Raw genomic sequence first — 17,776 nt, forward strand, 5'->3', positions numbered from 1 at the left:
ATATATATAAAGAAACTAAAAGAAAAAAAGAAAAAAAAGAAAGAAGACTTATTCAAATGCTACATAAAACTTCTTAACCCTATACTTGTTCTGGATAAACTCAATCCATTTTCTCCATTCCATAATATAGCGTTCTTGCGAGTGATCTTTCAAATAGGCCGAAATCTTCGCCATCTCTGCCAGGTCGGAAACCTTTAAAGTCCACTCTTCTATGGTCGGCAGTTCCTCTTTCTTCCAATACTGACCTATCAAAAGTCTTGCTGCCGTAATTAAATGCAACATCAGCTTGGTGTCCACAACTGTAGCATCTGTAATTATTCCCAACAAAAAAAGTTGCGGACAAAACTTTATCCTCTGTTTAAAAATCTTCTGCATGTTCCACCAGACTTTTATCCAAAAAGCCTTAACCTTTTTACATGTCCACCATATGTGAAAATATGTTGCGTCTTCGTCACCGCACCTCCAACATTTAGGCTGATAATTCGGATACATACTTGCAAGCTTTTTAGGATCTAAATGCCATCTGTAAAACATTTTGTAAAAATTCTCTCTTAGATTTTGAGCTTGTGTAAATTTTACGTTCCTCACCCAAATCTTTTCCCACGTGTCCATTGTGATAACTTCCTGGATGTTTTGGGCCCATTTTATCATACAATCCTTAACAAGCTCTGTTTCTGAGTCAATCTCTATCGATGCAAGATATATCCGTTTGATATGTGCTGGACCCTGATTTCTAATTTGCTTTATCAAATTTTCATCAGTCATTGTAAAACCATTTTTCTGGTCTTCTTTCCACCTGGCCCGTAACTGAGTATATTGAAACCAGTTTTGAACAACCTTCTCTTCTCGCAAGAGGCTATATGATTTCAAACACCAGACATTTCTTTCCAAACTTAGGATCTCCTTGTACATAGTCACATCATGTTTGAAACCAGCATGTATATTTTCTATTGCATGTTTTGGAATTGCCCACAGTGGTATCTTGCAATCTAACTTATGTCTATACTTCTTCCAAACTCTCAGCAATGCCTGTCTTAAAATATGCACTCTAAACACATTGTCTACCTTCTTGTCATACAACAAATATGCATGCCAGCCAAACAACAAATCATGGCCCTCAAGATTTAATAATCTCTCTTGTGTCAAATTAATCCAATCACTTATTCCTACTAATGCAGCAGCTTCATAATATAGTTTAAAATTGGGCATTTTAAGGCCACCTCTCTCATGAGTATCCTGCATAATCTTAAGTTTAACTCGTGGCTTTTTCCCTGCCCACACAAATTTATTGATACCTCGCTGCCATTCCTCCAAATTAGAGTCTTTCTTAAGAATAGGCATCATTTGAAATAAAAATAAAAATTTAGGCAGGACATTCATTTTCACTGCTGCAATCCGTCCCAACAAAGACAATTGCAATTTTTCCCAACTCTCCAATTCTTTTTGAATTTTCCCCCATAGTTTTTCATAATTATTTTTATATAACTTTGTATTAGAGGGCGACAAAAGCACCCCCAAATATTTAACCCTTTTAACAATCTCAAATCCAGTTAATCCTTCTAAGAGAGCCTTTTGCGAAACTGTCATATTTCTGGCCAAAATTTTGGTTTTCTGTATATTAACTTTAAATCCAGAAACCTTCCCGTATTGTGTTATTATCTCCATCAGGTCCACAACAGAGTTCTCTGGCTGGGTCACTGTAACAACCAGATCATCTGCGAATGCTCTCAATCTATAATCCTGATCTCTAATTTGTATCCCCTTAATTTTTTCCGAATTCCGTATTTTAACCAATAATATCTCTAATGTTAACACAAATAACAAGGGCGATAACGGACACCCTTGCCTTGTGCCCTTCTCGATATTACATGCCTCTGTCAGGCTATTATTAACTATAATTCGGGCAGTTTGTTTTTGATATAATGCCCTAATCGGTTGCAAAAATTTTTCCCCAAAATCCATTTTGTCTAAAACTTTCAACAAAAATTGCCAATTCAATTGATCAAAAGCTTTTTCAGCATCTAAAAAAATTAGCGCCGCAGAGATCTGGTTGTTCCTTTCCAAAAACTCTAACACATCAACTATATGCCTCACATTATTTTTCATTTGCCTACCACTAATAAACCCCGTTTGACTTGGTTATTACATTAGGTCAACCAACTCAATCGGTTATAGATTTAATGGAAATAATTTTAAAATATGGACAAGTTTCTGGATTTAAGGTAAATAGGCAAAAAACTAAAATATTGTCTAAAAATATGACTAAAGAACAAAAGGAAGTTTTAGGAAAACTAACGGGATTTGAAATAGTTAAGAAGATCAAATACTTGGGGGTATATCTTTCAGCTTCAAATGTGAAATTATATAAAAATAATGATGAATTGTTATGGTTAAAAATACAAAAAGAATTAGATAGTTGGAAAAAATTACAATTGTCCTTATTGGGAAGAATTTCAGCTGTGAAAATGAATGTTTTACCTAAATTCTTATTTTTGTTTCAAATGATACCTATACTTAAAAAAGACTCAGATTTGGAGGAATGGCAGAGAGGTATTAATAAATTTATTTGGGCAGGGAAGAGACCGAGAGTTAAACTTAAGATAATGCAAGATGTACGTGAAAGAGGTGGTCTGAAAATACCCAATTTTAAATTATACTATGAGTCTGCGGCATTATCATCAATTAGTAATTAATTGGTTTAATTTAACACAAGGGAGATTACTGAATATTGAAGAATATGATTTGTTATATGGTTGGCATGCTTATTTATTGTATGACAAAAAAGTGGATAATGTTTTTAAGACACATATATTAAGATATGCCCTGTTGCGAGTTTGGAAAAAATATCGTTATAAGTTGAATTTTAAAATTCCAATTTGGGCAATACCTAAACATGCGATAGAAAATATAAATGTGGGATTTCAGCATGATGTGATTACATATAAAGAAATTCTTAGATTGGAAAGAAATGCATGGCAATTAAAGCCATTTAATATTTTAAAAGAAGAAAAGATAGTACAAACTTGGTTTCAGTATGGGCAGTTACAAGCTAGATGGAAACAGGATCAGAAAATTGGTATTTCCATAGTAGATGAAAATTTGGTTAAACAAATTAGAGAAAGTCCTGCACATATAAGAAGAATATATAATGCATTGATAGAAATAGATTCAGAAACGGAACTTGTTAAAGATTGTATGATAAAATGGGCCCAGAATATTCAATAACCAATAACCCTTTGGAACCAACTTCCTATGGAACTTAGGACTGCCCCCGACCTCCGTTCATTTCGCCGGGACCTGAAAACGGCTCTTTGAGCTGTCTGGCCTAGACTGAGGGGTTTTTAATTGGGTTTTAAAGTTTTAACTTTTGGGCTTAAATTTAATTAATTATTTTAAATTTATTTTAACTTTTGTATTGTATGGTTTTAATTGCCCTGTAAACCGTCCTGAGTCCTATGGGAATAGGGCAGTATATAAGTCAAATATATAAATAACGATGGATACTTGGGAAACAATCTGGGTCAGAAATGTAAAATTTACACAGGCACAAAATTTAAGAGAGAATTTTTATAAGATGTTTTATAGATGGCATTTAGATCCTAAGAAATTGGCATGTATGTATCCAAATTATCAGCTGAAATGCTGGAGGTGTGGTTGTGATGATGCAACGTATTATCATATATGGTGGACTTGTAAAAAAGTTAAAGCTTTTTGGATTAAAATTTGGTGGAATATGCAGAAGATATTTAAGAAAAAGATAAAGTTTTCTCCACAATTATTTTTGCTGGGTATTACTATAGACTGTACTGCTATAGAAACTAAATTGATGTTGTATTTAATAACGGCAGCAAGACTTTTGGTAGCGCAATATTGGAAGAAGGAGGATTTGCATACTATAGAAGAATGGCAGAAATGGCAAAAATTTCAGCATATTTGAAAGACCATTCGCAACCAAGATATATCTTGGAATGGAGAAGATGGATTGATTATATTCAGAATAAATATGGGACCAAAAAGTTTCATTTAGCATTTGAATAAGTATTAGATTTATAAGATTTATTATTGTTTAGTTATTTTTAAGGAGAGTTAAAGTTCGATAGGATTTAAAGTGTTACTATAGTTAGTTAGGATATTATAGTTTAAGATTGTTAGGGTTAATACCCTGTTTTACGCTCTGGGAAGTCGGGGGGAGGGGGAGGGAGGGGAAATTGGGTGGGGGTGGGGGAGGGGTGGGTCTTATCTTTATAATGTATCTGTAAAACTTTTTAATAAACAAAAAAATGGTTTCTTACCTAAAAGACAGATAAAAAATAATCTAAGGATGATTCTTGATGTGTTAAGAGTATTATGAAATTCATTCAGGGAAACAGATGGCTTTAATATTCCTTGATGCACAAAAAGCATTTGACAACGTAAACTGGCAATTTATGTTTCAGCAGCTTGCAGAAATGGACTTAGGAAAAATTTTTATAAATGCAATCGAAACAATTTATTGTAAGCAGACTGCCAAAATAATTGTAAATGGAGGCTATACCGAAAACTTCAATATTAAAAAGGGCACAAGACAGGGATGTCCATTATCTCCATTACTCTTTATACTAACAGAATAGAATAGAAACATTAGACAAGATACAGAAATGAAAGGACTAGAGATAAAAGATCAAAAATACAAATTACAAGCATTTGCAGATGATTTGGTCTTTATAATGGAAGACCCACTGGAAACAAGCACTAAACTTCTGGAGAAAATACAGGTGAAACTCGAAAAATTAAAATATGGTGCAACAGTTCATTTATTTCAGTAATGCAAATTAAAAGGGGAAACAAATATATGAGATAGACTAATTACATGCAAAGCAAGATAGTTCAAGCTGTGATTTGTCATAATTGTGATGATTATGGTGTGTACAGCTCATGAAAATCCCAAATCCACAATCTCAGAAAATTAGAATATTGTGAAAAGGTGCAATATTCTAGGCTCAAAGTGTCCCACTCTAATCAGCTAATTAAGCCATAACACCTGCAAAGGGTTCCTGAGTCTTTAAATGGTCTCTCAGTCTGGTTCAGTAGGAATCACAGTCATGGGGAAGACTGCTGACCTGACAGTTGTGCAGAAAACCATCATTGACACCCTCCATAAGGAGGGAAAGCCTCAAGAGGTAATTGCAAAAGGAGGTGGATGTTCCCCAAGTGCTGTATCAAAGCACATTAATAGAAAGTTATGTGGAAGGGAAAAGTGTGGAAGAAAAAGGCGCACAAGCAGCAGGGATGACCGCACCCTGGAGAGGATTGTCAGGAAAAGGCCATTCAAAGGTGTTGGGGACTTTCACAAGGAGTGGACTGAGGCTGGAGTCAGTGCATCAAGAGTCACCACACAGAGACGGATCCTGGACATGGGCTTCAAATGTCGTATTCCTCTTGTCAAGCCACTCCTGAACAACAAACAACGTCAGAAGCGTCTTACCTGGGCTAAAGAAAAACAGACCTGGTCTGTTGCTCAGTGGTCCTAAGTCCTCTTTTCTGATGAGAGCAACTTTTGCATCTCATTTGGAAACCAAGGACCCAGAGTCTGGAGGAAGAATGGAGAGGCACACACTGCAAGATGCTTGAAGTCCAGTATGAAGTTTCCACAGTCTGTGTTGATTTGGGGAGCCATGTCATCTGCTAGTGTTGGTCCACTGTGCTTCATTAAGTCCAGGGTCAACGCAGCCATCTACCAGGAGATTTTGGAATGCTTCATGCTTCCTTCCGCAGACGAGATTTATGGGGATGCTGACTTCATTTTCCAGCAGGACATGGCACCTGCCCACACTGCCAAAAGCACCAAAACCTGGTTCAATGACCGTGGGATTACTATGCTTGATTCACCAGCAAATTCGCCTGACCTGAACCCCATAGAGAATCTATGGCAGACATGTCAAACACAAGGCCCGGGGGCCGGATCCAGCCCGCGAAGTGGTTTCATGTGGCCCGCGAAGCCATCCTGGAAACAGTGAGGGAACGGCCCCCACTGCCTTGGCCCTGGCCCAGAGACCCTCCTGCCAGAGACCCTCAGATCTGTCCCACTACTGCCAAGGCCCCCATAGGCACCCTTGATGCGAACAATGTAGAGCTGGCCATGCCCACCCAGTAGGCCATATGCACTCTAGCCACGCTCACCCAGTAGGCCATGCCCACCCTGGCCATACCCACCCGGCCCCCTGAGGGCAACCGCAATGCTGATGTGGCCCTCAATGAAATTGAGTTTGATACCCCTGATCTGTGGGGCATTGCCAAGAGAAAGATGAGAGACATGAGACCGAACAATGCAGAAGAGCTGAAGGCCACTATTGAAGCATCCTGGTCTTCCATAACACCTCAGCAGTGCAACAGGCTGATAGCTTTCATGCCACGCCGCATTGAGGCAGTAATTGCTGCAAAAGGGGCCCAAACCAAGTACTGAGTACATATGCATGCTTATACTTTTCAGAGGTCCGATATTGTTCTATGTACACTCCTTGTTTTATTGATTGCATGTAATATTCTAATTTTCTGAGATTGTGCATTTGGGGTTTTCATGAGCTGTACGCCATAATCATCACAATTATGACAAAACACGGCTTGAACTATCTTGCTTTGCATGTAATGAGTATCTCATATATTAGTTTCCCATTTTAAGTTGCATTACTGAAATAAATGAACTTTTGCATGATATTCTAATTTTTTGAGTTTCACCTGTATAGTTCTGTGCTGGTTCACTCCTTCCTGTCAAAACCAGCATTTTTGTTGGGGATAATAAAACACATGTTTCTATAATTCCCCACCCTATTTTTAAAAGTAGTAGACTACGTAAATATGATTGTGAAAAAAAGCTAAAATTTTGGGGAAATAATATTCTCTTGAACTATATGTGTAATACATGGAATTTCACATTTATTTTAGAATATCCCTTGGAGACAAGCCCTAAATTATTGACAAAGGTTGAAGAATTTGGAGAAGTAGCAGGATTGAATATAAATAGAGAAAAGAGGCTTCTGGTTTGCGCACGCAGCGCTTCTGGATGTGCAGGAACAGTCCGCTTCCTGCCCTCTGCTCTTTCTTTTTTGGAGGACCCTGAAAAGGGTCAAAAATCACCCTGGAGGGGCGATTACCATGAGGGGGCCTTTCCTCTGATCGCGGAAGGGCGGCAGCTCTCCGCTTGAATCCGGGACAATTTCCTTTGGCCTGAAGAAGAGGAGACCGGCCATAAAGATGGCTGATCACTAAGTCGCTCCCTGCCAAAAGCCAAAAGCACTACCTAGCACTAAGAATCAATCTGGAGGACCTGGGTGAGCCTTTACCTTTCCTATTCCCTTAACCATCTTCCTGTGGGACTTTCCTGAAAATCTCTTTCCCCATTTTTTGAAAAAATTGCGAATATCTACTCTGGGAACAAATCTTAATGCCTTAAAGCTTTAAAAGAAACTCAAGTAATTCAGCAAAGAAATTAAACAATTTCATCTGTATTTACTAAAAAGCTCCAATTTTTTGCTGGGGATCCACTATCCTATTTTCTCTCTAACCTGTGAATTAAGGGAAAAAATTGGACTAATGCTAAAAAAGTTCTATATTAATTTGGAAAAAAAGTAAGTTTTTACATTGCATTTTGTATGTTATTGATGACATCTTGTGGCAAAACCTGGTACAGCAAATAAATTTCTTTTTTCTGTTGTGAGAGCTTACTGAATAACAGAGCTGTCCTTGACATTATTTTTAAAGATAAGTGTGGGAACACCTGGCACTGAAATAACTCTTTTGGAGGTGGATAATCTTTGACTCTTATTAAAATAGCCTCCATGGAAGATTTAGCTGTAAATAATAACGAAATGGATGAATATATCCCACCACTTGACTATAAACTGATACTGGACACGGTTTTGGTAATGACAGAGCAAATTAAAGCCAAACTGCAAGAAAAATCTGACAACTTAAACCCACCAAATCAAATTTTGACTTTAAATGAGGAAGATAATCCAAAACCAAATAGAAGAAGTGGAAACTAACACTAAAATAGGAGATTTCAAAGAACAACAAATGCAACCTACAGAAAATCTTAAAGTCCAAACTTCAATGGCAACTACAAAACTTACAACTCAAAAAGCAACAGCACCTGAAGAAAGCAATACTAAGAGTGAAGACACTAAAGGCCTTCATATACACTGTATTGAGAATTCAACTCATCAAATGACAGTCATAACACCAGCTACTACTTTCTACCTAACCCAGATAGAATTGGAAGAAGAAAAAGACTTGACTGATCTAATGACAACTATATTACATCAATCATCAAAAACTGAATTATCAAAGCAAAACTACAATGGTTACAAAGGGGACACTTTCCTTGCAAAATTGACATTTGGATACGAACCCTGGGTTCAAATAAGGGGTATAGGAAGAAAGGGATACATTTGATAATTTAAAGATTCTAAATGGAAGCCTGATTGGCACAAAAGGAAGGCAAGAGTTAGATTTAAAAAACTGAACTTGTTTCTTTTGTGGGATTCCTAAAGATAGAGTATAAAAATACCTTTCAGTGGATTAAGGGGAATCTTTAAAAATATAACTGATTTTACATTTAGGTTCTGGATCTGTAAGGGAAAACAAAAGTAAGCTTTTAGAATATAATTCTGAACTATATTATAGAATTTGGAATGATATATCAAAAGATAGTATTTTAACAATTGATATATGGTTAAGACGACTTATAGAATATATTAGTTGTTACTTTTGAACTATATTATAGAATCTAGAATTCTATATATAAAAGATAGTTTTTTAATAATTGTTGAACGGTTAAGACAAAAAATATCTTTCTAATAATTGATTTGTTAAGATGAAAACTAGACTTTAATGGTAAAACATAAGAATGTTTTGTAATGAACAATGTAAGTATGGTAGACAAGAGAAATATTCTTTATTGAAATAGGGTATTGTGGGTTACCCAAAAATTAAGCTTTCTTTTCTATATTATAGGCTATTCTAGAATATTCTATTGCAATTAGATAAAATTTTAAAACAGGATATTGATATGTATTAGTGAAAATATATTGAAAATTTTTGTTAATTGACTAGGTTACAACTAGAAGTGTATTAACTTGACTATTTTGACTATGTGATAACTAAGGGAATCAGAGAGGGAATCCCTGTTGATGCAGCCTGAACTATTTACAACTTGTTATTTGTTATTTTGACTACCCAACCACCGTATTGCTTCACAAATACATGTATATGGATTTGGGGTGGGAGCAAACACTGTGAGAGTTCAGGCTCCCATTCTCTGCAAAAGAGGATAGGTGCCTGAACTCCCATGATATTACAGGCACCCAGGAGCTTCCATCGACTCTTCTCTCCCTCAAAGGCAGAAACCACGGCAGAGAGGAGACAGATCTTACAAGGTAAGTGAGTCCTGCGCAGCAGGAAGGGAGGGAGAAGCATGAAGTACCTTAGTGGGTTGGGGAGGCCTTGGGAGCCTGTTCCATCACTAGGCCCTCCAGGGCCTTCCCCACCCTGAGATACCTCATGTGCACTTAACAAGCTGTGCATGTGTTAATGAGCAGGGACTGATCTCGTTCGAGATGTGAGATTCACTCCCATGAATTCTCAAGTTACAAATGGAATTTTTTTATTTATTTATTTTATTTCCATTTATATCCCGCCCTTCTCCGAAGACTCAGGGCGGCTTACAAGCTTAGCAGTAGCCTTCATTCTATGTATATGCCTGCTTATTAGGGCTTTCACACACACCCCAAGCGGCATTATTACAAAGTCAGCTTATTGCCCCCAACAATCTGGGTCCTCATTTTACCTGCCTCGGAAGGATGGAAGGCTGAGTCAACCTTGAGCCTGGTGGGACGCGAACCTGCACTAATTGCAGGCAGCTAGTGTTACTTAAGGAGGCATTAGCCCACTGCTCCATTCGTAACTCGAGGACTACCTGTAGTAATAGCGCAATATTCATTTTTCTAAATGGGCTAAATTAGGCTACAAACATGAATCCTCTTACCTCTCAGTGTCACTGCAACATTCTTTCCATAATTCATGGCTGTCAATTGCAAATAATATAGTTATGGAGATAGAGTTCTTCTCATCTGAATTACTTAATCTAAAAGAGAAAGAAGCAAAATAAGCCTTTTCCCATTGTTTTATGATATTGAGCACCAAAATCTAATATCTCAGGCTTAGAGGATCTATTCTCATTTCAGTTTGGTTTCTTTTTTTCTTTTTTTGCATAACAAATGAGCAAATTATCTTCACATACAAATTTAGAATTTCTTTCAGCAAGGCTTGTTTCAATATACTTCCTTCAACCATGCTATGTCTCCTGCCATTGGTGCATAGCTATATCTTTTAGAAATTCCCAAGGGCAAACTGCCCTATAAATTTTTAAGGCCAACTATTCCAACTATATATATGAGATAGGTTCCTAACAGCAGAGGAATGGTATGCTTATCCTTCTAATTATTCCATTTCCATAGCTGGATACTACCAAAGTTAAATAATCAGACCTTCACATTGACTTAAAATCACAAAACAAATTGATAGAAACCTCAGAAAGGATGTCATGGTATTTATTTATTAACTAAATTTATACACCACCCATTTCACTATCAAAATAACTGGGTTTAACACAAAGCAAGAATATAAAAACATTAATTATTAATAAAGTATCACTTTGTACAAGTCTTATTGTTTCCAAGAAGAGCTGTAAGAACCTGCCTCAATCCCCCCTCCTAAGAAAGCAGAACTTTTGGAACAGCTTCATTCCAAAAGGAACTTTTATTAGGAGAAGTTGACAGCAAGCATAGAAGGCAGGATCTGAGGGTTTCCTGTGTGAAACATTAAGTTAAAGGAGCAACTAGCAAAACCCCACTCCAATAGTCCATCTGGTCAGTTCAAATGAGCCAATCTGCAGGTGTGGATCTGCTGTGGGAACAGGGGCGATAAGACACTTCATGTCTTTTCACAGCTAGAGATAAGCCAGATGGCCAAAGGTGCATTCCATTCTCTCTCCAGGCTGGTATGAAGGGAAATAGTTCAAAGAGAAAGCAGATAGAGGGAAGTGGAGAGGATGCATTGTGGCGACTATAGTTAAGCAAAGAAGATATACCATAGCACCCATGGCTTCCCCCCTCCCCCCAGGAGTATGGCAGAACCCGCAGGAATAAAGAATAAAGAAATCACCCCCCTTTCCAAATAATAGAGTTCTGAGAAGAGCTAACATTCATTTAAAAGATAGATATCAGTAGCAAATAAGCAAAATCTTTATTTTCCGATTCTGTTCAGAGAGGAGCAAATCACATAATGTACAGTAATTGTTCCTGTATTCAAAGCATAGTAGTTCTGCCTAAGGCCAGTCTTTTTTGCTGGCTGAGTCCACATGCATAGAGTATGCCTCATAACCATTTATATTAACTTCTTATTAGCTCTTCTTCCTACTCTAGGCAGTTATTTCACAGGAACAATATCAGAATATGGACTTTATCATATTTCCTTGTTGGTAAAATTTTATTGATATATTGTGCCTGTGGAATTTAAAGGATTGCCTCTGTTGGCCTCCTTAAATAACATTAAGTAAATCATTGCCAGGAATTCTAGTTTTACATTTGTAAAATGTCTTCTTAATGAAACCATTCCTAATATCTTACTAATATGCATGTCTATTGATGTTGAGTTACTAGGATAGCATTCCCTGTTAAAATATGTCATTCAGTCATATTTATTTTTTTCATAAGTTATGTGCATACTGTTCATGCAAGTCTGTATAAAACCTAGCAATATTGTTTACATTCTTAGGCAATCCTGATCTGAAAGACAAAGAGGACCAGTTTGGAAGAACTCCTCTCATGTATTGCATCTTGGCTGATAGGCTAGACTGTGCTGAGGCTTTATTGAAGACAGGAACAGATGTTGATAAAGCTGACCATAGTCAGAGGACAGCTCTCCATCTTGCTGCACAAAAGGTAACTAAATAATATTAAAAACTTGGATGTGCATACTGGAATCAGCAATTCTGTGTACCTAAGACAACCTTATCTGCATTTCTCAGATAAAAGTCATCCTTTGTCTTCTTTGTTACCTTAAGGCAAGTTATTTTTGGAATTAAATAGAATACTTAAAAATAGAAGGCTTTAGCAAGGAGTTGTTCAAAATTAATATAAATATTCACCAGTTCTTTGGTAATGAGCAAATAATTTGAGGGATTATGGATGGGAACCCCCTTGCTATAAGTAATATATGTGACTGGAATGGAGGTGTGGGTGGAATCTAAGTCAGTATGTGATGCAGCTACTAACAATGCTAATCTATCTCAGGATATATTAATAGGACCTTAGAGTCCAGATTAGTGAAAGTAACTACTGCATTTCACATGTTAACACATTTGCTGGAGGAAAGTATTATTAAGAATTAGGTGGAAAAAATGGGGAAGCTGAATAGCACAGTGGATTTTTTGTATTTGTATGCTTTTTAAAGAATTGCCTTTCATAAACTATAAATGAGTCATTAATTTTAAAGGATAATTAGTACAATGGATGGTGTAAAAATGGTACTACACTAAAGACATTTTGTGATGTCGACACTATTCATTAATTGCAATCCTTTTATGCCCTGTGTGAGTTTTCTCCATTCAGACCAATCATTCTGACATCTGTAATTATGAAGACCTTTTGGAGATTAGTGCAGGCCCACATGAAAATCATCACAGATACACTGCTAGACCCCTTGCAGTTTGCCTACTGGGGAAATAGATTGGCACATGATGCTATTAACATGGCACTGCACTACATCTTACTCTATCTTGAATCCCCAAAGACCTATGCAAGGGTCCATTTTGTAGACTTCTGTTCATCGTTCATTAAAATGTTCTTTTACAATTTTTATTCCAACCTTTACTTGATATGCAAAAAATAGGTAATTATCTGCAAAGTCAACACTTACCTAAACTTTCACATGCTCAGAGACAATTATGAACAATCTAGTAACTGCCTTTGAAATATCAAAAGCTATTAAAAATGAAAACAGGTAAAGCCCAGGTTCAAGATGGTCGCACAAGTCAATATTATAAAAAATTTGAGGCCCAACTCTTACCGCCGTTAAAAGACATAATGAATGGTGTACTACAGGAAGCAAAGATGCCTCAAACCTGTAAAGAAGCCAATATTGTGCTACTATCAAATGAGGGTCAAAATGTCCTGAGAATAAAAAACTATAGACCAATTTTCTTGCTAAATAATTATTATAAACTTTTTGATGCAATATCAGCAGAAAAGTTGAAGGAGGTTTTACAGGCGTATATCCATGAAGATCAATCTGACTTTTTGCCACAAAGACAGTTAAGAGACAATGTGAAGATGTTTTGAATATTATTGAATAGTTAAAATACTATAGTGAAAAACAAGCAGCTCTAAAAGCAAACTAAACTATGTGAAATTCAAAAGGGCATGAGCCAAGGATGCCCCTTATCCTTTGTTGTTTATATTGGTGCTGAATGTTTTGAATAAGGATATTAGACAGGATGAGAAAATAAGCATAAATATTAAAAAGCATTTTTAATTCAGAGCATTTGCCCTCAACTTATATTTTGCAAGACCCAAAAGCCGATATAGAATACTTGATGAAGAAACTAAATGACTTTGGAGTTTTAGCAGACTTCAAAATAAACAAACAGAAAACAACAATGCTTGTTGAGAATATGACCTCTCAGGACTATGAAATATTGATCAAAACGTTGGGCTTCAAGGTGCAGAAAAAGGTGAATATATCTTGGGTTACACTGAGAAGTACAAATTCCAAGTTGTTTTAAAACAATTTTGTATCTCTGTGGAATGATATAAAAAGTATATAATATAATGCTTGAACAGGAGGAAAACATGGTTTAAAGGTTATATTAAATTATAACTTAAAACATTTTTTTAAATAAAATTATGTACTGTTGGTATTTAACTTCAGATAAATTGTCAAAAATGTATGTATGTCATATGTAGTCTGGAAGTGTAAATGTAAAGAAGAAATTTTTATCATCTGTGGTGGATCTGTGACAAAGCAAAGAAATATTGAAGTAGTATTCACATCTTAATACAGAAGGTTCTTAAAATGAATATAAAGATAAAACCAGAGACTTTTCTTTTAGACTTAATGGACAAAGAATTAGAAAAAAATGAAGCTTAGATGTTATACATGCTGTCAGCAGTAAGAATGCTCTATACACAAAAATGGAAAGATATTTTAATTCCCACAATGGATGACTGGCTGCAAAAGCTAATGGAGTTAATATTTATTTATTTTTATTCCATTTATATCCCGCCCTTCTCCGAAGACTCAGGGCGGCTTACAAGCTTAGCAGTAGCCTTCATTCTATGTATATGCCTGCTTATTAGGGCTTTCACACACACCCCAAGCAGCATTATTACAAAGTCAGCTTAATTGCCCCCAACAATCTGGGTCCTCATTTTACCTACCTCGGAAGGATGGAAGGCTGAGTCAACCTTGAGCCTGGTGGGACTCGAACCTGCACTAATTGCAGGCAGCTGGTGTTACTTAAGGAGGCATTAGCCCACTGCTCCACCAAGGCTCTTAATAGAAATGGCTAAATTGATTGCTTTAGTTAAACAAAAGAATACATCTTTTTTCTACTTGGAAACTACTTTTGGACTTTGTGGTGGAGATGGAAAAATGAAATCTTGACTTTGGGTTTGCTGATTGGATAGGCTTGTTATTATAGAAATAACTAATATGTACTATTATGTAAAAGCAAAAAGTTGAGATTGTGTGTTATTACCTTATCTACTGTACTAAAAAGAATCAGACGCTTTTCTTTTCCTCTATACTTTTTCTTCTTCCCTTTTTTTCTCCCTTACTTTCCCTTTATTTTCATTTTTCTTTGTATTTTGAAAAACTAATATAATTAAGTATGAAAAGCAAACAAACTTCATGGAGAATGAGAGATCAAGCAGGTTCCTGACTTGCTTAGCTGAGAGGAGGGAACTAGATGGATAGCTATACTAGCTTAATTGTTACTGATAGGGACAAAATCAGTGAGGGAGTAGAAGTTATAGGAACTTTGGGCAAGAGCAATCATGTTATACTTGAATTCACCATAATTACAACCACAGAAAACTGAGTCAAGTGAAACTACTAATTTACCCTGTAATTAATTTCTAGGCATTCTTCTTTGCGGTGCTCAGCTAGTATTTGGAATGCCGGTTTCAGACTAATCTGTGTTGGGAAAGCAGGACAGCATCATCTGTGTACAGAACAGAGATAAGGATGTTTTCAAATTTCAATAGATGAAAAGTTCAGTTTGTCAGTAAGGGAGTGAATGTATATATTAAAGAGAAGGGCAGCTAAAATACACCTGTCTCACTCCCCTCTTAACAGGAATTTCTTTGATACCATGTCCATGGAGCTTTATCTAGAATTCTCATATAATTTGAGAACTTTTGTCCATTGAGGAAAAGTTTAATTTCTCCCATAGTTTGAGTTTGGAGATGGAAGCAGATCTAAGGCCAGTGAATGCTGTTTAAAGTGATGACAACAATTGAGAGGAGCATTTGTCAACTACATGTTGGAGCATTAAAGCACGGACACCCAACACCCGCTATCAGGCCATGGCCCATTCGGAACTGGGCCATGCAAGCAACTGGCTGCTTGGCACACCATAGCAGTCTAACCTAGTTATTTATGAATAACACCTGTTATAAAGAGACTACTAGTCCTTTTGGAAGGAAATACAGTATGCTGCCTTCTTTTCATTCTGTTAAGTATCCAACACATTTTTCTTAATTACATCTAGACTTAAACAGGGCTCAAGACTGTAGAAATAGAAGGTTTTCACTTAAAATACTGGTGAAGCAAGAAAATAAATTAACAGCTCTCAGAACAGAACAGAATTACAGAGTTGAGAGGGACCTTGGAGGTCTTCTAGTCTAAACTGGATGCAGTATTCTAAGTATGGTCTTACTAAGGCTTTATAAAGCAGTACTAGTATATGTATATATATTTCAAAACTGATTGACATCAAGCAGCACCCAACAGTTTTTGAAACATCTGCTGGGCCAAAAAGTCTGTTGTTATTTGTTTATTTAATTAAATTCTGAAATTCAAGTACTTATGTCCAAATCCTTAGATGTGTATGAAATATACCTTTAATTCCAGTGATTTTTATATATACTCAAGTAAGAGGAGCAAATGTCTCTCCAAATATTTTAAATGACAAATTCCATAAACAAAATATCTGAAAAAAGAATACAGGAATAATAATATCACTTGAAATAGCTACTGTTTCTTTAATTACTTTAGATTTCTCTATGACAGTGCTTTGATATAAATCCTTTGCTTTTGCCTTTACAGAAGTGTTTTTAATGCAGAAAATTTTTAATGTGAAACATGTAATTATCGAAGCATACATTTTATGTTTTTAAATATTCTGCTATTTGCAATAAGCAGCTAATTGGAAAATTAATTTTATCAGCTTCTTTTTGAGCTGAGGGATATGAGTGCAACCTAGTGCAGAAATGAGACATCAGTATTTGTATGTCTGAAATGTTTGTATTGACAAATGATAGTCTGTTATTGACATCTGTATCCCTTGACAGTACACCCATCCTAGCTTACCCATGGTGGTCAAATGCCTTAATTTTTTTGGCCTTTAATTTAGTCAAAGTTGGAGTGTATTTTGAAGGGATAACAGAAGGAACAGATCCAAAAAGTGTCAAGTTTTGGCAGCAAAATTGTTGGCAACGATCAAACTGTCATAATGTTATGATTTGTTCATTTTATACCATTTATTAGCCTTTACTTGTTATGTCATTGGGCCTCTAGGGCAGATAACATGCTGTCTAATTTGGAAGGTTTGCTTCTGTCAGAGTGGCTTCTAGAAAGAAGGTGTTAGCTGCAGTGACAAATAATCAATAGCTGTCGTAGTCATGAGGAACTTGAGTGGGCCTTTCATCTAGAGGATTACAGATCTAATTGGATTGAGAATAGGGAGGATGGGCTATTGTGTAACCCCATCAGATCTGGGTAGCTGTCAATGTCAGTGTTATTTATACTGAAAAGGAAGTGAACGATATCTTTCACAGCTTGAGGGTGTAATCTAGCAGAAGCTACTGAGAATGTAACAGAGAAAATAAAATCAGCAAATATATGCTCTGACCTTTTAAAAATATATATTTATCCATGTTGATGTATGTTTCTCTATACAGTTTTCAGCTGAATGCTATTCAGATTGGTTATTTATATCTTCAATAAAAAGCCATTTAAATACTCTGATAAGAATTATAAATGTGAAAAATTCAATGAATAGATAGCAGTAATCATAAGAATGAAAAATGCCCCATAAATAATAAATAAATAAAATATTCCATTAATTGTTTGCAAATGCATACTGCTTACAGAAAAATTTACTCTGATGCATTAATATGAAATACATCTAGAATTCTGCATCATTTCTGGTATTTAGACTAACACTGGGCCCTATCTAACAAAATGAAATTCAACATAAAGTAAAGTCTTACATTTAGGTAAGAAAAATCAAAAGTACATGTATAGATTGGGTGAAACCAGGCATAATAGCAGCAACTGTGAGAGGGATCTTGGAGTCTTAGTGGACAATCAATTAAACATGAGCTAATAATGTGCGGCGCAGCTTAAAAAGCCAATGCATTCCTATGTTGCATTAAAAGAGGGATTCAGTGAAGGTCACGTGAGGTACTAATACCACTCTATAAAGCAGGGGTGCCAAACTCAATTTTATTGAGGG

The 17,776-nt window shown here is 36.1% G+C and overlaps 1 protein-coding gene across 1 annotated transcript in view; it reads left to right on the top strand.

The window, feature by feature from the left end:
* Window positions 1-17,776, top strand: part of INVS (inversin) — a gene marked incomplete at its 5' end in the record, with an annotated part of 306,815 nt that overhangs the window by 12,512 nt on the left and 276,527 nt on the right. Inside the window, 1 exon segment of the mRNA XM_083377072.1 lies at window positions 11,812-11,978. Coding sequence (XP_083233198.1) covers window positions 11,812-11,978 — 167 coding nt within the window.

Source organism: Vipera ursinii (assembly GCF_947247035.1).
Source record: "Vipera ursinii genome assembly, chromosome: Z".
Classification (NCBI taxonomy): Eukaryota; Metazoa; Chordata; class Lepidosauria; order Squamata; family Viperidae; genus Vipera; species Vipera ursinii.